Source organism: Lampris incognitus, chromosome 3 (assembly GCF_029633865.1).
Source record: "Lampris incognitus isolate fLamInc1 chromosome 3, fLamInc1.hap2, whole genome shotgun sequence".
Taxonomy (NCBI): Eukaryota; Metazoa; Chordata; class Actinopteri; order Lampriformes; family Lampridae; genus Lampris; species Lampris incognitus.
This window is the reverse complement of record NC_079213.1, coordinates 56,799,107-56,820,529: the sequence shown is the minus strand read 5'-3', so window position 1 is coordinate 56,820,529 and position 21,423 is coordinate 56,799,107. Positions and strand designations below refer to the sequence as shown.

Genomic DNA, 21,423 nt, shown 5'->3' with positions numbered 1-21,423 from the left:
CTCCACTGGCAACATGGCTCCACCTGATGTGACCATAGATCTCTTGAGAGCTCTTGAGAAAGGAGAAGAGGCCTACCAAGCATTCCAGCAAACAAGGTTAGATGCAGACCCACCACCTGTGAAATTCCACGACAAGATGACCAAGCAAAGTCTGAAAACATTCTCCAATGTCAGCACAAAACAAGCTCATGGAAAGAAAGCACAGGATGTGGTTCTGAAGGCAGATAGAAACCTTTTCAGTCACATGATCCTGGTGGCTGAAAGCAGGAAGGTGAATCTGAAGGATGTCCTTGCCTACCCATTGGGCCCACTACCATGGGCACTGGCAAATGCTGATGGGTCCTTACGAAAAACAAACAAGGCTGCACTTGCCAGAGAGCTTGAAAAGAATGTATCTCCTGCAGAAGACATCCCAATCCCATCTACTTCCATCATTGATGGGATGAGCCTGGTCCAAAAAATGAATGGCAACAACAAAACCTTTGCACAGGTGGCAGAGTCAGCCTTGACCCAGGTCCTCCATGAGGGAGCACAGAGTGGGAGGATTGATGTTGTTTTTGATGTCTATCACCAGACTTCGATCAAAGATGCTGAACGACTGAACCGGGGTGGAGACATCACTCTCCAGTACAAGAATCTTGCAGGGGGACACCACGTCCAGCAGTGGAGAAAATTTCTGTGCAGTTCCTCCAACAAGACCAGTCTCATCAAGTTTCTGGTGGAAGAGTGGAAACTCCCACGATACAGAGCTATGCTGCATGGCAAGGTGTTGTACATGACCTGTGAGGAAACCTGCTACAAGTTGACAGAAGATGGGTGTGAGGAAGCAGCAGAACTGCACTCCACACATGAAGAAGCTGACACCCGTCTGCTCCTGCATGCATTGCATGCAGCAAATGCGGGCTCAAAGTCAGTTATCATCACAGCTGAGGACACTGATGTCATGGTGCTTTGTCTTGGCTTCCAGAAGGACATCACCTGTCCCATCTACCAGAAGTGTGGGACTCAGAACCGCACACGGTTTGTCGACATCACCAAACTGGCAAGTTCACTTGGAGACAGCATCTGTGACAGCCTAATTGGCTTACATGCCTTCACAGGCTGCGACACTGTCAGTGCATTCGCTGGTCGAGGGAAGCTGAATGCCCTGAAGATAGTGAGAAAGCACACTTCCTGCCAAGAGACTTTTAGTCAACTGGGACAGACATGGAATGTGAGTGATGAGCTGTTCCAGAAAATTGAGCAGTTCACCTGTCGGATGTATGTTGCTAATAGCAGCACTGCTGAGGTGAACAAACTGCGTTACCAGCTCTTCTGCACCAAAAGGGGAGAGGTTGAGTCCAGCCAGCTGCCACCATGTAGAGACTGTCTCTTTATGCATGTTCAACGAGCCAACTATCAGGCAGCAATATGGAAGTGCTGTCTGCAGGCTAACCCTGTGGTGCCAAGCCCTACTGAGTATGGATGGACAGACGATGAAGGCAAGCTGGCCATTTACTGGATGCGCTCCCCACCTGCACCAGATGTGGTCTTGGAAATGCTAACATGCAAGTGTGTGCATTCATGCAAAATGCCAAGCTGCATGTGCCTGTCAAATGGACTTCCATGCACAGACATGTGCAGGTTACAGACCTGCAGTAACCAGAAACAGCAGGATGGTCCAGAACTGGACTTTGAACTTGGGGAGTCAGATGATGAGAGAAACGAGCAGTTTGATGAATGACAGTGTGATGATTCTGATGGTATTACTGTGGTAGTAGTCTATTGATGCACAGGATGTTGATTCTGGACTTGGTTACCCAGAGCTTGATAACAATAATGTAACCATATTCACATATACCCATTACCCTACCCATTACCATTACATATACCCACTAATGATATGGGATTACATGTATCATTGACTAAGTATATGTAAATGTCAATGTTGTTTAAAATATTAAAATAGTTCATTACCTCACTATGGTATTCCTTTTTATCATGTATTTTGATTGTGTATTTAAACAAATGTATAGAGACCAGTTTGTGACCTAACTGGCTTTGGTCTAGTTCTCATTTAAGGCTCACAATCACCTCACACAATGAAATAGTATGGGTATATTATACATTTCCTGAATCTTTACAGTCCTGTGAGTATTCCAGTTTTTGTGTTTTGTGTCCCTGATATTCCTAGATACCACAGGGCTAAAAGAAAGTATATAGTTTAGGCGAACATTGCAGAAAGATGTGTGTTATTGACGGGTTGAAGAGCTCAAGTGACCTCTATATTTGTGAGAAATATCCACAACAGGGCTTGAATGAAAGCTAAGAAGGTCCCCTTTAAAATGATACCAAAGACAATATTATAGAACATTGAAAAATGTCCTGACCATGAGGCTAAACCAGGATACGCACCAGCGTCTAAAATGCAATTTAGTTTAGCGGGTGGTTAACTTCATGAGCTGATAACTGTGATACAGCTGCCACTCAGGAATGGTTATCATACCAAAATATCATCTACAGACATGGATCCTTTCAGAAATTATAAGTAAGTTTTGCCACCTTGAGTGTACCGAAATATCGTCTGGCCCATGGACTATATGAAGTGAAGCCGGCATGGACGACTCTGTTGTGTGTAAACACCAGTCTCATATTCTCATGTTCTGCATCATGATCTTACGTTTACATTTAGAAGTTGTGTCAGCTGTTTTCGCAGCTTCTTGCCAGCTAGCTTTGCAGTGCATTCCTTGCCAAGATGATCCAGTCGTATCTTGCAATAATTACAAGATTACTTTTATAAGATTAAAAACATGATTATCCGTGACAGCTGTGTCGAACATGTGAGGAGCCAGCTCGGGAATTTTCTTTTGACAAATCAAGGCATCTTAAATCAGCAGTTGCTATAGCATCTTGAATGCAAGAGTCAAATAAAAAAGGGTACTTACTTGTGAAATGTTATATCTGAATTGCCACTTTTTGTCGACCCTGTGCGGTTAGAGCACTTGTATGCAGCGCAAATCGGCATTTTAGCTGGCAATTGCAATGCAGTTTGATCGCTTTTTGCTCCACCTAAGATGGCGCCGATCAAGTTCTATTGGCCTTCACAAGTTGGTGGCACGGAATTATGGGTTGCGCGATCTAGTCTTCTTTTTTTTTTTAGATCAATGACATACACACACACACGCACACACACCTGCATAGGCCCGCCAGTGAACCAGGTGAGGGCAGTGTTGCTCGAGTTGGCAACAGCTACACTCGGTACATTACTGTGGGTGCAGTAAAAGCTTCACACCACACCCAAAGCAAACTCTGTGGTGTAACGCTAATACGTGAAGTTGGCAGCAACAACACACATGATAGAAAACGTTAGACTTCATAACGTATTGTATACATAACAGAAGGCATGGGCTGCGTCCGCACTGACTTGTCATTTGGTCCAGAAGCGGACCGCGGTCTGGGCTTTGAGAAGCCCTGTTTTACAACAAGTGGATGGCCAGGTGTGTGTGTGTGTGTGTGTGTGTGTGTGTGTGTGTGTGTGTGTGTGTGTGTGTGTGTGTGTGTGTGTGTGTGTGTGTGTGTCCGCAGTGGAGTAAGTTTCACTTGAACATTGGGGGGGACACATTTAGCGGGGGGTCCGGGGGTCCTCCCCCTGGAAATGTTGAGCATCACACATTTAATTTCCTGCATTCTGGTGAATTTGTATGCACCAATTTGCTCCTTTTCTACATCAATGTATTGTAGAAATGTCTTATTTATGTAAAAGAAAAACAACTTTCAGATAGCCTATAGTGACACAAAAAGGAAAATAATGAAGTAGACTGTCATTATGTATTTCAAATATTTATTCTCCTTCAGCTATTGTTCACAAACAATTGGATTCACAAAAATAACAATACTTCACTTTGTATTTAACATAAAGATTAGTCTAATAATCACTATACAATGTCTGTTCCAAAAAAACATTTTTTTAAAAATCTCTCATGTGCCCGAAATTATCAGTTCAAGTTCATTTAAGCTAACATAAACGTCTGAGGGCTACTTTTAGCAAGCGCTAGCTAGCTAGCTAGCTAGCTAGTTCGTGAGGGGGTCTGAACTGATAACCCCAAACACAAGTTATAAACTAGATAAGGCTATAATTCATCCGGAAATACGTAAGAAAATCTAACTCACAAACCCCAAAGGTAAGACAGGGTGGTGTACTGGGCTAGACAAGTGTAGCGCCTCTCTAGCGGGTTTGGCTATAGTGAGAGGTGGCTATCCTGTGTTCTTTAAAACATCTAATCAAATAAGTGGGGTTTCACTAATAAACATATCAGTGTTTAACTTGTATGTGTATAATTACTACTTAGTAGGCTATATGCAATACTCTTTTTTTAATTAACTTAAAATATCAAAAGTAGTCATTCAACACCACTGTGTTATAAGTTTAAAATATTTACTTAGAAAATATTGTTCAGTATGTAAATGCTTCGTTTTCAAATATGTTTTGAAATCTCCCAGTCAAATGCATACACATACACATTGAAACATAAGGGCCCAAGAAAAAAAATAGCCGGCAATAACCTAGCCTACTTTCACCTACCCAGTTCAAATGATGCAGGCCTGAGTGTAGCTTGTGAACGTTGTAGCCTTAAACAAAATGGCTGCTTCACCTCGCAGGCAAAAACAAAATGGCTGCTTCCCCACGCAGGCAAAAACAAAATGGCTGCGTCCCCACGCAGGCAAAAACAAAAGGACGGTACCTTTCCTCAATGGAATGTAGCCTCCAATACACAAGGTCCAAGGCGGCGGCAGCAGGAGGAGATGTGACAAAAAGATTCACGATGCTGACGATCTCGGCAAAGTCCCCCACTCGGCAACGCCATCCGGCTCCGTCGGGGTCTTTGTTCGCCGTCCGTTCGCAGTTCCACACAGGCTTTACTAGTCGAGGTCGATGGTCGCTAGCTTGTTAGCAAAGTCCATGCAAAAGCACTAGCCAGTAAGTCAGCAGCTAACTTAAAATTCTTTCTGTCTTCTTGTGCTGAGTAGTTCACTCAAAACGGACAGAAATATCACCATTAAAGTTTAGTATAAGTTTAGTGATCACTTTCACTAAAAATGGTGTACACCTTAACAGAACATTTCGTGTTTTTCTTTTCAGCAGACCAAACACTTCTTCCGTCTTAGTCCTTCGTCGCTCTCTCTCAACTCCCTCGTCTCCTACACTGTCTTCACGTTTTTTTCTCCACTCCCTCCCTCGCCCTTTGACCTCCAATGTGATTGGCTCATTCACCAGAGTTAAAAAAAAAACTAAATTCACAAAACATTTGTGTACCTCTTTCTTCCTATTCTTACAGGCATTTTTTAAAGCATTTTCACATATATGATTACACAACAAATATTTAACATTTTTAGATGCTGTATTCAGTAAAACATGAACATTACCCAATATGCATTTCTCTCATTGAGCAAAATCATAACTTCCTTGTTGGTCAATGAATCTTAACAATTTAACCGTAAATTCTATTTATTAAACTACTGTAGAGTTAGAAAACAACGAGACAGGAGACGTGAGAGTAGACGTAGTCGAGGTAGTTTACTAGCTCCAACTTTGCATTTCATACGTTCGACAACGACACTGAACTGTGTACCGGAAGCGGAAGTGCATTATCTGACCCCTCACCTCTCCCCTTAAAGGTGCACTGTCCTCTTAGGTGAATGTCTCTAGTTATATAGATGTGGGTCACCACACAGGCCCCCCCAGAATTCACCTACACAAAACAATGCAAAACAGCAAAAGTGCAAGTCATGAACATAAAAATAGGCTCTACAACAGAACAGTCAATGACATAGTGCCAAGTCACGGGGAAAACAAGTGACGAGTCGGGGGGCGGACCCTGCGGCCATAACGGCTGCGCTTCACAGGAGGGGAAACAGATGGGGCCGAAATCCGGGCCATAGGCGGGGCCGAAGCAGGAACAGAGGCAGGTGCCGGGGCCGACCTAGGAGGGCGTCCCCGCCGCGGGGGTAGGGCCAATTGCATTGGCTCCCCAATGTCCAAGTGAGCGGGCTTGAGATGGTCTATAGCGACCCGCTCCGGCCTGCCCCCCCATGTCCACCACAAAGTTCTTATCCCCCGCCTCCAGGACGCGGAAGGGCCCGTCGTATGGGGGCTGCAGCGGGGACCGATGGCTGTCGTGCCTAATGAAGACGTACCTCGCCGATGGTAGATCCTTGGGGACGTAGGACCGGGGGAGGCAGTGTTTAGACATCGGAACGGGAGCGAAGGCACCGGCAGCGCTCCGGGACGCACTGAGGTGAGAGGCGGCCGACCAGGGAGCCGTAGCATCCGGAAGAAAGTCCCCCGGAACTCGCAGGGGCTGGCCATACACCAGCTCAGCGGAGGAGGTCTGGAGGTCTTCCTTCGGGGCCGAACGCAGGCCGAGCATGACCCATGGGAGCCGGTCCATCCAGTCGCAGCCAGTGGGGCTTGCCCGCAGAGCGGCTTTCATGTCCCGATGGAACCGCTCACAAAGTCCGTTGCTCTGCGGGTTGTACGCCGTAGTGCGGTGGATCTTCATCCCCAGGTGCTCAGCGACCGCCGTCCAGAGCTCCGAGGCAAACTGGGAGCCCCGGTCGCTTGTGATGTCACCCGGCGTGCCGAAACGGGCCACCCAGCAGCCGATGAACGCCCGTGCTACCTCTGCTGCCGTCGTGGAGGACAAGGGAATAGCCTCTGGCCACCTGGTGGCCCTGTCCACAATAGTGAGGAGGAACGTATAACCACGGGAGGGGGGCAGGGGACCCACCAGGTCAACATTGACGTGGTCAAACCGCCTCTCTGGAACCACAAACGGCGCCAAAGGGGCCTTGGTATGGCGGTGCACCTTGGCGCGTTGGCACGCCACACACGAGCCGGCCCAGGCTCTAACATCCTTACGGAGCCCAGGCCAAACAAACTTGACGCTCACCAGCTTGGTCGAGGCCTTCACTCCCGGGTGGGAAAGGCTGTGGACGGTGTCGAAAACTCGGCGCCGCCAGGAAGTAGGCACCAGGGGGCGCGGTTGACCGGTGGAGATGTCACAGAGGAGGGTGGTGTTGGCCGCGTCGAACGTCACGTCCTCCAGCCGTAGCGCCGTAGGGGTCGACCGGTAGTCTTGAACGGTCGCGTCCTTGGCTTGGTCCGCTGCCATAGCGGCGTAGTCGAGTCCCAAGTGAACGGCGTTAACAACCGCCCGTGAAAGGCAGTCGGCGACGAAGTTATCCTTGCCCGACACGTGTTGTATGTCCGTGGTAAACTCGGAAACCGCCGCGAGATGGCGCTGCTGACGCCCAGACCACGGTTCTGAGGTTTTGGCCATACAGAACGTCAGCGGTTTGTGGTCCACGAAAGCGGTGAACTGTCGGCCCTCCAATAGGAACCTAAAGTGTCTGGTTGCGGGGAAGAGACCCAGTAGTTCCCTATCAAAGGTGCTGTATTTGCGCTCGCTCTCACGGAGTTGTTTACTGAAGAACGCCAACGGCTGCCAGCCCCCCCCCCCCACCCACTGCTCACACACGGCCCCCACGGCGTAGTCGGAGGCATCCGTTGTAAGGGCTATGGGGGCGGCAGGCGACGGGTGAGCTAGCAGCGCAGCGTTGGCCAGTGCGGTCTTGGCGGCCACAAAAGCCTCGTCCATCCCCGAAGACCAGTCCAGCTCGTCCTTAGACTTCTTACCCCGCAGGGCCTCATACAGGGGACGCATGATGTGGGCGGCACGGGACAGGAAACGGTTATAAAAGTTCACCATGCCCAGGAATTCCTGCAGCGACTGTACAGTGCGGGGGCGGGGGAACATGGTGACAGCCTCAACCCTGGCAGGGAGGGGAACGGCCCCCTGTGGAGTGATGTGGTGCCCGACGAAGGTGATGGACGACTCCCCGAACTGACACTTAGCTGGGTTGATGATGAGGCCGTGTTCGCTGAGCCTGTCAAACAGCTGTCTGAGGTGCGTCATGTGTTCCTCCGCCGACGTGCTGGCCACGAGGATGTCGTCTAAGTACACAAACAAAAATGGCATGTCGCGGAGCACAGAATCCATAAGGCGCTGAAACGTCTGCGCCGCCCCTTTAAGGCCGAAAGGCATACGTAAAAACTCAAAGAGCCCAAAGGGTCTGATGACAGCCGTTTTTGGGACATCCAGTGGGTGGACCGGCACTTGGTGATACCCCCGCACTAAGTCGATTTTGGAATAGATGGCAGCGCCCGCCAGGTGGGTAGAGAAATCTTGTATGTGCGGTATGGGGTACCGGTCGGGGGTCGTGGCATTGTTTAGGCGACGGTAGTCCCCGCACGGGCGCCAACCCCCGTTGGCCTTAGTAACCATGTGAAGAGGGGAAGCCCACGGGCTGTCAGAACGGCGGACAATGCCGAGGCGCTCCATAGTCGAAAACTCCTCCCTGGCTATTGCGAGCTTGGCCGAGTCGAGGCGTCGGGCCCGGGCGTAAACTGGGGGGCCCACTGTGGTGATATGATGTTCCACGCCGTGCTTGGCCACCGCCGAGGAGAAGGTGGGTGTGGTGAGCTCGGGGAAATTGGCGAGCAGGCGTTGGTATGGATCCCCGGTGGAGAGTGTGTTAGCGAGGCACAGCGCTCCAGCGCCCCCAAGCGTGCAGGGGTATGACGCAAAAGAGACGGCATCAATCACGCGACAGTTTTTAACATCCACCAGCAGGTTGAAAGCACAGAGGAAATCCGCACCTAGGAGCGGGATGGATACAGCAGCCATCACAAAGTCCCAGCCGAAACGTCGGCCGCCAAAACACACGTCCACATGTCTGATACCGTACGTCCGAATGGACGTGCTGTTGGCAGCGTCGATCTGGGGGCCGTGACTGTCGGTCATCGTGTCCACAGCTTGTGCTGGTAGTATGCTGCGTTGAGCGCCAGAGTAAACCAGCAGCCGCCGGCCCGACAAGGAGTCTCTGATGAACAACAGCTTGCAGTCACGGCCGGCGCCCATAGCCGTTAACGAGCGCCGGCCTTGGCGTTTTCCTGAACCTTGTAACTGCAGGGTTTGCGACACCGTTTTGCTTTTGCCCCAAACCTGGCATGGTAATAACAGAGCCCGTCGTCAGGTTGGCGGCGGGCTGTCACCGCAGCCGCGGTGTCCATATAGTCGTACACAGGTGGTGGTGGGGCGGTCTGGTGGGGTAACAGGGCATGCACAAACTGTTGCCGGTTGGCCAGGAAAACCCTGTCTGCTTCAGCAGCCAGAGAACGGTAGTCCTTGGAGGCGGCGAGAGGAGAACTGGCCAGTGCTGTGCGTACAGGTGCGGGGAGCTGCCTCAGAAAAATGTGTGTGAAAAGAAAGGCCGGATCAGCCGATCCCAGCACAGACAGCATTTTTTCCATTAACTCAGACGGTTTGCCGTCGCCGAGGCCATTCAGGGACAGTGAACGGTCTGCCTTCTCCAGCTCCGACAGTTCAAATAGTTTCAGGAGGAATGTCTTTATAGCATCGTACTTGCCAGCAGCTGGCGGAGCTTCCAACAGTGTCATTGCTCGCGCCGTTGTCGATGCGTCTAACGCCGCCACTACGTGGAAGTACTGCGTTGCATCCTGCGTTATCCCTCTCAGCTGGAACTGGGCTTCCACATGTTGAAACCACGGCCGTGGATTATGCTGCCAAAAGTCGGGTAGCTTCACAGTAGCGGTGTAAATGCTAGCGTTAGCAATAGCCATGTTGTTAGCACCGGCGTCGTCGTTGTCAGACATACTCGTATTAGTAGTTCGATCACGTCGGGGTCACCATTGTGGAGTTAGAAAACAACGAGACAGGAGACGTGAGAGTAGACGTAGTCGAGGTAGTTTACTAGCTCCAACTTTGCATTTCATACGTTCGACAACGACACTGAACTGTGTACCGGAAGCGGAAGTGCATTATCTGACCCCTCACCTCTTCCCTTAACGGTACACTGTCCTCTTAGGTGAATGTCTCTAGTTATATAGATGTGGGTCACCACACTACGAAATTATTTATTCAAAATGAAATCTTATAATAATGAATAAATTTCAACAGGGTTACACAAGCAAGCTGGCTAGCTACGTTACTTACACTTGCTTACACGATCATTCATGCTCCGGTCTCCTGGTTGTCAGGAGCAACTGCAAGACAGCAACGAGGTCAGCAATCCCAGTGGCAAGGATAAAATGGTGTAAACTACTAATAAGACACGTTAGTCCCTAGCTAATGATAGCCGAGCGGTTAGTGATGTCACCTTGTGGTGCAGTACACCTCGTATCGAATCCCGCACCGGGCAAGAAAATAACCGGTTACAATGGTATGGTCCAGCATAGGGGTGTATGAAATCGTTGGAAATCAAGTATGAATGACGTTTTAAGTAGTTCGACTGTCTGTGTTGTTATTTTACCTTTTTTGGCGAGGGAGTTAACATTATCTTTCATGATATATTTTTTGGTGGAGACAAATTCACCTCTTATAAATATTGAAAGGGACATGGCCCCCCTTGACCCCCCCATAAGTTACGCCTGTATGTGTGTGAGTAGTTTACCTGGGGAAGAGATGGTACCAGGTTACTCTATGGCGGAGGCAGTGTGATACTCTGAGAAATGGTCTGCTGGGAAACCTTGGGTCCTGGCATTCATGTGGATGTTACTGTTAGGGTTTGTGGAAGACCCCAAGCGCACGACACCAGACAGAGATGGGGTTAGCCGAAAACTGGCGTACTTTATTCCTTACGCATACAAATAGTTAAACATAGGAAGGCAATGAGCGACAAGGAAAAAACGGAAAGTCCAAGGGGAAAAACTCGCGGGTAATCCAAACGGGAACACGGCAGGATACTTCCACGGGGAAACGTTGCAAGGGAAAAACATGAACCAAGGGCTGGGATGAGTTCGTAGAGAAAAGGACCATTGGAGGAGAGTGTCGCTACTGCGGGGAGGTTACAACACGAACTGACAACGGGCACGTGGGAGGCCACCAAACTTAAGGCCAGCCCTGATGACTAAGCCCGGCCCTGACGAGCTGATTGGCTGCCGGCGCGGGGTGGGTGGGCCACGGCGCGGGGTGAGCGAGCCATAACAGTTACGTTGACACAACACCCACCTAAACATGGTTGCAGACCTGGTGCACCCTTCATGGCAGCGGCCTCACGTGGTTTTAATGTTTTGGCTGATCGGTGTTTGTGTCTTTGAAGGTTTAGTTGTTCTTCTTAGCCTCTGTGTTCCAGCATCTGCCTGTACTGTAACCATTTCCTTTCATTGTCTCTACGTTACAGGGCAAACAGTTTTCTGGAGGTTGACACATCTGTCCTCGAGTACCACACTATTGCGAGTACATCCTCACACATGGCGCCCTATATCATCCTCACACACGGTGCTCTATATCATCCTCACACACGGTGCTCTATATCATCCTCACACACGGTGCTCTATATCATCCTCACACACGGTGCTCTATATCATCCTCACACACGGTGCTCTATATCATCCTCACACATGGCGCCCTATATCATCCTCACACACGGTGCTCTATATCATCCTCACACACGGTGCTCTATATCATCCTCACACACGGTGCCTTATAGAATCCTCACACACGGTGCCCTATATCCCCCTCACACACGGTGCCCTATATCACCCTCACACACGGTGCCCTATATCATCCTCATACATGGTGCCCTATATCATCCTCACACACAGTTCCCTATATCATCCTCACACACGGTGCCCTATATCACCCTCACACATGGTGCCTTATAGCATCCTCACACACGGTGCCCTATATCATCCTCACACACAGCTCCCTATATGATCCTCACACACGGTGACCTATATCACCCTCACACACGGTGCCCTATATCATCCTCACACACGGTGACCTATATCACCCTCACACACGGTGCCCTATATCATCCTCACACACAGTTCCCTATATCATCCTCACACACGGTGCCCTATATCATCCTCACACACAGTTCCCTATATGATCCTCACACACGGTGCCCTATATCATCCTCACACATGGTGCCTTATAGAATCCTCACACACAGTGCCCTATATCCCTCTCACACACGGTGCCCTATATCATCCTCACACGGTGCCTTATATCACCCTGACACACGGTGCCCTATATCATCCTCACACGGTGCCCTATATCATCCTCACACACACCCTGCCCTGTATCACCCTCAAAAAGGGTGCCCTATGTCCCCCTCACACACGGTGCCCTATATCATCCTCACACACCGTGTCCTATAGCAAGCCTTTTACCAAAGCATCAACATAAGACGCGTAAGGCCGCCCTCCACATCTGTATAGAGATGTGTCACGTATTCCATAGACTGCAGTTTTAAACCTCTGGCCTAATTTAAGAATATTCATGTCCAGCAATGTTAGAAATATAACTGAGAAGGAACGCGCTGTATATGATGCCTCTCCATTTCCGGAAAATGTGTCCATATCTGTTAAACAATAAGTCCCTAATGGATTATATCTCCTCCCGCAGACTCAGCAGCTGTGCAGCACACAGAGACCGCTCAGACGCCAGAGGAGGGACTGGATCATCCCAGCAAACAAGCTGAAAGAAAACTATGATTACACGTCAAGAAGCTACATTGCCAAAGTAAGAGCCCCTTCGAACCACATTTCATCTTGTCTTTGCTTCCATATAACATGGCTATTGGCTCTTCAGTCCATGACTGTTATGTAAAACCAGGGTCAGTAAAGATTATGTATGGATTCTAGTAGGTTACAGTTCGCTATTAAGTAAGCATTTAGAAGATGATAAACCTCAAAAAAATGTTTTGGTTGAAAGTAGATACACTAATTTCTGTTCATTTCTTTTGAAATACCTACTTTTATTTACATCAGTTCACCACGTACCTCTGGAGATGCTGCTGTCACTAAGAGCAGTGCTCAGCATCCATTTTGATTCTGTTTATCCCTTACTATGACCACCCCGCCCTCCTCTGATGCCTCCCCCCTTCACCGTGTTTACCAGTAGCACTTTTTACAGGCGGCATCTGTGTGCTACTTATACTCACATGTAGTGTAGTTATACTCACATATCATCTAGTTATACTCACATATAGTCTATTTATACTCAGATATAGTCTAGTTATACTCACATATAGTCTATTTATACTCACATAGAGTCTAGTTATACTAACATAGAGTCTAGTTATACTCACATAGGGTCTAGTTATGCTCACATAGAGTCTAGTTATACTCACATATAGTCTAGTTATACTCATATATAGTCTAGTTATACTCACATAGAGTCTAGTTATACTCACACAGGGTCTAGTTATACTCACATATAGTCTAGTTATACTCACATAGAGTCTAGTTATACTCACATGGAGTCTAGTTATACTCACATAGGGTCTAGTTATACTCACATATAGTATAGTTATACTCACATAGAGTCTAGTTATACTCACATATAGTCTAGTTATACTCACATATAGTCTATTTATACTCAGATATAGTCTAGTTATACTCACATATAGTCTAGTTATACTCACATAGAGTCTAGTTATCCTAACATAGAGTCTAGTTATATTCAAATATAGTCTAGTTATATTCACATAGAGTCTAGTTATACTAACATAGAGTCTAATTATACTCACATAGGGTCTAGTTATACTCACATATAGTCTAGTTATATTCACATATAGTCTAGTTATACTAACATAGAGTCTAGTTATATTCATATATAGTCAAGTTATACTCACATATAGTCTAGTTATATTCATATATAGTCTAGTTATATTCATATATAGTCTAGTTATACTCACATAGAGTCTAGTTATACTCACATATAGTCTAGTTATCCTCATATATAGTCTAGTTATACTCACATAGAGTCTAGTTATACTAACATAGAGTCTAGTTATACTCACATAGGGTCTAGTTATACTCACATATAGTCTATTTATACTCAGACATAGTCTAGTTATACTCACATAGAGTCTAGTTATACTCACATAGAGTCTAGTTATACTAACATAGAGTCTAGTTATACTCACATAGGGGCTAGTTATACTCACAGAGTCCAGTTATACTCACATATAGTCTAGTTATATTCATATATAGTCTAGTTATATTCATATATAGTCTAGTTATACTCACATAGAGTCTAGTTATACTCACATATAGTCTAGTTATATTCATATATAGTCTAGTTATACTCACATATAGTCTAGTTATACTCACATATAGTCTACTTATACTCACATATAGTCTCGTTATATTCATATATAGTCCAGTTATACTCACATATAGTGTAGCTATACTCACATATAGTCTAGTTATATTCACATATAGTCTAGTTATACTCACATATAGTTTCTCTTGGGTCTCCGAGAAACTCAGGAGAATTTTCAACAAACACCGCGTCCCGGTATACTTCAAATCCAGTAACACACTCCGACAAAGACTGGCTCATCCCAAAGACCGTGTACCACACACCCAAAAAAGCAATCTGGCGTATGCTGTACAATGCAATGAGGATTGCACTGACCTATACATAGGAGAAACCAAACAACACTACACAAACGGATGGCCCAACACAGAAGGCCAAACTCCACAGGACAAGACTCAGCAGTCTGTCTACACCTAAAGGAGAAGACACACTCCTTCGAGGACAGCAACGTACACATTTTGGACAGGGAAGATAGATGGTTTGAAAGAGGGGTGAAGGAAGCCATCTATGCGAAACTGGAAAAACCATCCCTCAACAGAGGAGGAGGTCTGCGACACCACCTATCTCCCACTTACAATGCAGTCCTTTCATCTCTACCCAGGAGACTCAAGAAGCCTAGCCTCCAAGAACAACAGTCGGTCACTAACGGCTCCAACGACTCTCATGACCACTGAACAATTAAGTCGAAACTAACACCCCCAACGACCGTCGCTGCTTAACATCGGAACACAAAGAGCCATGGACATCTATGGCTCTGATAACGACTCCAAAGAAGATAAATGCTGAGTCTCATCACCAGCCAGTCAGACTAGCTTGGTCTAGTCAGAAAGGCACAAACTGAGGAAGCCTCTTGGATGAGAGGTGAAACGTCTTCAAGGATATATACCAAGTCCAGTTGCACTTGATTCAACTCATTTGGATATGGTCTAGTTATACTCACATATAGTGTAGTTATACTCACATAGTCTAGTTGTACTTACATATCGTCTAGGTATACTCACACATTGTCTAGTAATACTCATATAGTCTATTTTTATACTCACATATAGTCTAGTTATACTCACACAGTCTAGTTATACTCACATGTAGTCTGGTTATACTTACACAGTCTATATATACTCACATGTTCTAGTTATTATCACATATAGTCTACTTATACTCACATATAGTGTAGTTATACTCACATAGTCTAGTTATACTCACACAGTCTAGTTATACTCTCATATATTCTAGTTATACTCACAAATAGTGTAGTTATAATTGTATAGTCTAGTTATATTCACGTATAGTTTTTGATTGCATCAAACCTTCTTGTGTGCTTTCCATTTAAAAGGAGCAGTTATAATGTCTTTATGCTCAATAATCCAGGTAGGAAAATCACAGAAAGTTGAATCAGTTCATCTGAACACAACGTTCAGTGGGAGACACGTTTCATCACTCCACTATGTGACCTCTTCAGTCTCAGCTGACTGCAGGTATCCCACCCTTATAAACAATACAGTGGCACAATGACCCAAACCAACGATTGGTTTCATATGCAAATTAGCGTGACCATTAACTAGAGTTGGGCGGCATGGTGGCACATTGGTTAGCGCGGTCGCCTCACAGCAAGAAGGTCCTGGGTTCAAGCCCCGGGGTAGTCCAACCTTGGGGGTCATCCCGGGTCATCCTCAGTGTGGAGTTTGCATGTTCTCCCCGTGTCTGTGTGGGTTTCCTCCGGGGGCTCCAGTTTCCTCCCACAGTCCAAACACATGTAGGTCAGGTGAATTGGCCCTACTAAATTGTCCCTAGGTATGAATGTGTGTGTGTGTGTGTGTGTGTGTGTGTGTGTGTGTGTGTGTGTGTGTGTGTGTGTGTGTGTGTGTGTGTGGGCCCCGTGATGGCCTTGCAGCCTGTCCAAGCTGTCTACCCGCCTGCCGCCTAATAACTGTTGAGATAGACTCCAGCAGCTCCGCAACCCTGAGCAGGACAAGAGGTTTGGATAATGGATGGATGGATTAACCAGATTACCAATAACCATGGGTACTATTCACAGAGGATTGGGGAATAGCTGCAATCACAGTATTGTAAGATGATGACAGATGTACTCTTAGCCACCCCCCCCCCCCCGCCCGGTTCAGGGATGGTCATTCCCTCTTCACATAGATGGCCTCTTTGACTCCTTGTTCAAACCAGCGTTCCTCCCTATCAAGGATGCTCACATCCTCATCCTTGTAAGAGTGGCCACTGGCCAGTAGATGGTGTAGACCAGGGGTCAGGAACCTTTTTGACTGGGAGAGCCATAAAAGCCAAATATTTCTAAATATATTTCATTGAGAGCCATATAGTATTTTTAACGTATAATAAATTAAATATGTCTTACTTTTAATGCGACTTCTGGTGCTGCATGGTTTTGCTGATGGCCTTGTAGTCTGGTTCATACGTGGTGAGGTTGAGCTTCATGCAGGCGTTGAGGCTTCCATCAGTTAAACGTGAGCGTAGGTTGGTCTTAATGTTCCTCATATGCGAGAATGACTGCTCACATGCATATGTAGAGCCAAACATGGTCAATACGGCAATACTCACACGCTGCATTGTGTGGTATGTCACAGGAAGCTCGTTCCAAGTTTTAAGAATCAGCTGGTCTTCAGGTTGAAGATTTTTAATTTCTGTCCACTTGTGTTCCCTCGCCAGCTCTGCTTGCTGTCGCGCAAGACTTTCCAACTCTCCATTAAGTGACTTGAACTTACTCATCCACATGTCTGATGCCTTCAGGTCAGCAACTTCCAGCTCAAAGTCTCCGATAGAGACCCCGGGGATGCATGTCAGGTCGATTTTGTCCACTGCACACTCATGTGGATGAGTGATGAACTTGAAAAGACCAGTGCGCGCACGAAATTCTCCAAAACGTGCTTTGAATGACTGCAGGAGATTGGACGTAAAGCCAGCTAGCTGCTGGAGATCCAGATGTTGAGTGGAGTCACTTGCTAAGCATGCATCTCTAAATTGTTGCAGTCTTTCAAAGTGCAGAAGACGACCTGTTTCAATGTCCCTGAGAAAGACTTCCAGCTTGCTTTCAAATACAAACACTGCTTGTTGAAGGGATGAGATTGTATTTCCAATACCTTGCATTTTCACATTGAGCTGGTTCAGATGGCCAGTTATGTCCACGAGATAGTGAAACTGCAGGAGCCAGTCAGTGTTGTCTGGCTCAGGATGCTTGACGCCTTTCATTTCAAGAAAAGTCCGGATTTCACTCAGACAAGCTGCAAAACGGCTGAGCACCTTCCCCCTTGACAACCAACGCACGTTGCTGTGTAAAAGCAGACCGGGATAATGATTCCCAACTTCTTCTAACAGAGCTTTAAACTGGCGATCATTTAAAGCTCGGGCAACAATAAAGTTGACCACTCGAATGACCAGAGACATCACCTCGCCAAGCTCCTGGCCACACGTCTGAGCGCAAAGCGCCTCCTGGTGCAGGATGCAATGAAAACTTAGGATGGCGCTCTTTTCATGTTCACAGAGAAGCGCTACAAATCCTTTGTTCTTCCCCAACATACAGGGTGCACCATCAGTACAGACAGAAATAAGTTTATCCATCGGTAGTTTTTTTTTCTTTAGCAAACTCCATGAAAGACGTGAATAAATCCTCTCCTCTTGTTGTCCCTTTCATTGGCAAAACAGCCAAGCTTTCCTCACGCAGTGTGTCACCTGCAGCATACCTGGCAATGATACTGCACTGAGATAGATGGCTAACGTTTGTTGACTCATCTAACGCGAGAGAAAAGTATGTCCCGGCGTTTATGTCCTTAATTTGTGTTTCCTCGACTTGATTTGCCATCATGATGCTACGATCGTGCACAGTTCTTGCTGACAGGGGCATGTCTTTTATTCGTTTGATTATCTTGTCTTTATTTGGGAAGTCATCAAACAGTTCATTGGCCACATCAAGCATGAATGTTTTGGCATACTCGCCATCTGTGAATGACTTTCCATTCCTTACTATTGCCAAAGCAGCCGCAAAGCTAGCGGAATTCCCGTCACCTTGCTTGGTCCACACACGTAGTTGCTGCTGACTCGTCTGCACTCTCCGCTGTAGCTCCTCGCATGCCCTTTTCCTGCTGTCCCCCCCGCTGGAGATTTCCATGCAAATGAAGCATGGTGCGTATCGAAGTGCCGCTTTATATTTGACCGTTTCATCGATGCAATTTTATCATTGCATATTAGACATACCACAGATCCTGCTCTCTCCACAAATGCAAATTCCTCTGTCCACGCAGCCTGGAATGCACGGTAATCCTCGTCTTTTTTTTCTTTTCGCCATCTTTTCCGTTACAAGGGTTGAAGCGGATAAACTAGTTGGCTATCTGATAAAATTGATTTCTTCACCTTTACAATGACCCGGACATGCTCGCGAGCCATTGGTTCCCGACCCGACCCACGGGTGACCCGTGACCCGTGAAATTTATCTTCAAAACTAATTTCTGTTTACTTTAAAATTACAAGTATTATTAAGAAATATCACAAGTATTTTAAAATCAGTTCCAAACTGGTTTTTTTGAAAAAAAAATTTTTCAACCCAAAATTGTCTGGGAGCCATATGCCGTCACCGGAAGAGCCATATATGGCTCGCGAGCCATAGGTTCCCGACCGCTGGTGTAGACTGTGGAGTCCTGGTCTGTAGATGGTGTAGACTGTGGAGTCCTGGTCTGTAGATGGTGTAGACTGTGGAGTCCTGGCCTGATGTGTTAGCTCTCCTGTGTTGTGTCATCCTCTTGGCCAGCATCTGTTTGGTTTCCCCGATGTACAAGTCATGGCAATCCTCCTGGCACCTAACAGGGTACACTATATTGCTCTGTTTGTGCCGGGGGACCTGATCTTTGAGGTGGACCAACTTCTGGAACAGTGTGTTTTGGGGTTTGAAAGTAACTGAGATGCAGTGTTTAGAAAATACACATCTCAACTGTTCCGACACTCCCACCACATACAGAATCACCACTCGTTTACACTTAGACAGCTGTTGTCCTTCTCCTCTCTTTGATTGGCTGCTGCACTGATTGGTGTCTTCCTGCCTTTGACAGACACCCAGCTAGGATAAACACCTGTTTAATGTGGGATTGCTCCCCTTCCCCGTCCGTGGTGTCAGTGGGGACATTGTCAGCTCGGTGGTACAACATCCTGATGACTCCTAGTTTGTGCTCCAGTAGATGATGAGAGTAAGACCTTAAGTACTGATCAATATGTGTTGGTTTACACTAAACATCAACCATCACATTTCCCCCTTCACCAACTGTAATGTCACAGTGTAAGAAGGCTAACCTGTCATGTTCCACATCCTCCCTGGTGATCCAAAGGAGTTGAATCAAGTGCAACTGGACTTGGTATATATCCGTGAAGACGTTTCACCTCTCATCCAAGAGGCTTCCTCAGTTCGTGCCTTTCTGACTAGACCAAGCTAGTCTGACTGGCTGGTGATGAGACTCAGAACTTATCCTCTAGGAGTCGTTGTCAGAGCTGTTGATATGCTTGGCTCTTTGCGATCCGATGTTTACCATTGAGAACATTCACAGACATCCTTCCTTGTGAACTTGATGTGGTGTCCACAGAGTTAATGTGGTCAGTGAAATGTGCTACATCCTGAGATTTAATTTTAACCCAGGTGTCATCCACAAATCTGAACCAATGGCTTGGTGGTGTCCCTGGATAGGACATCAGAGCCTCTTTTCCACTTCCTCTATGTATGTGAAGTAGGTGTACTGAAGACACAGCTTCAGGAGCAGACATACTTGGTCAGTGTTAAGGGTGGTCCTATTGCTAAGGGTGGGGTCGTTTTGTAATTTCATATGGACTACCTCTACTGCTTCATCAACAGGAACACACGTGAAGAGAGACGTAACATCATAAGAGACCATTGTTTCATCCCCCTCCATAATGATGTCCCTCACCTGATCCACAACATCCATAGTGTTCTGAATGTGATGTTCATTACTGTCTACCAACGGGTAAATGTAACCCTGTGGTTAAATTATAGGCCTTAGATATATTATATTGCACTATTAGATAAGAGTTTGGCCTATGTTTGTTTGTTGTCTTGTATCTCTATGTAAACTTACTAATAAAGACTCAATTCTAATTTCTTGGCTCAGGTAACTGACCAATGACTAATTTAATGAATTGGACTTAAATGTACTGGTCTTACATACAGCTAAACACATAAAAAGATCCCAGCGGTGCCTCCATTTATGTAGCGCTATCTATCCCTTTTAACTGTCAAGGACAACGCTCCTGAGTTCTCTATACAACTCGGTATCCAATAAACTATTGAAGTATGGTAACTTCGCTTTTTAGGTGTTTAAGTATGTTCTAAAGGCTCTAAATGTCTCACAGTGTCATCTGGTAACTCCAACTAAAAAGGTTGACTACCCCTTTAAGGCGTTCAAATATGGCATATGACCCCTTTAAGGCAATCTAACATGGTCTAGACACCTCAATGTGTCACCGAGTAACTTATATTAAAACGGTGGACTAGTCCTTTAAGGTTGTCTCAACATGTCACTTACCATAGCCTAGACACCACAGGAATAAACACACATGAATAATCCACACTCACACAGGTACATAGAATTATATATACAAATGTATTATGAGTAATAATTATTAGAATGAATGAAAGTGATAAGCCTCAATGGCTAACAAGCATCTGCATTCAGATATACACAAATTAATCAGACTAACACATTAGCATACAGCTCAATAACCCTATAACTAAGCCGGCAATAAAATAAAAGAAAGTCAACCCCCAGTTGCAGGCCTGTTTCTTTATCGGGTACGTTGGGACCCTAAACAGCCCTCTTTGCTCCCCTTGGAAGCCCGCACATCCAGCTTGTACTCACAATGAATGCTCCTCTTCGTCTCAGTGCAGCAGCGAACGTCAGGCAGGCAGCCATCCTAGCTAACTGGCTAGTTAGTCGTTAGCACCGTCTCACGGTCGAACCGTGCGCTCGCCTCGGCAGCACAACACGGCAACAGACGACTCCTTCTGCGTTCCTCGGTGGTCGCATGAACACAATACTACACTGTAACTGATAACGTTACTTCGCTAAACTAGAAGACGGCCCGACTCACTGTGGTGAGAGCCCCTTACCGCATCCAGTCCATTCGCCCGTCTTGCTGTGCTAGCAACGAACACCGACTGGCTAGCTCGCTCCGTAACGTCGCTGGGTCCACATATGGGACTGACGAGTAGTCAGTTTGTCTCCACAGTCCACAT

The 21,423-nt window shown here is 46.5% G+C and overlaps 1 protein-coding gene across 1 annotated transcript in view; it reads left to right on the top strand.

Annotated features, from left to right (window-relative positions):
* LOC130109765 (desmoglein-2.1-like) overlaps positions 1-21,423 on the top strand; it is a 75,946-nt gene that overhangs the window by 5,007 nt on the left and 49,516 nt on the right. The window contains exons 2-3 of the mRNA XM_056276747.1: positions 11,242-11,297; positions 12,442-12,587. Of these exons, the coding sequence (XP_056132722.1) occupies positions 11,242-11,297; positions 12,442-12,587 (202 nt within the window). The remainder of the gene's footprint in view (positions 1-11,241; positions 11,298-12,441; positions 12,588-21,423) is intronic.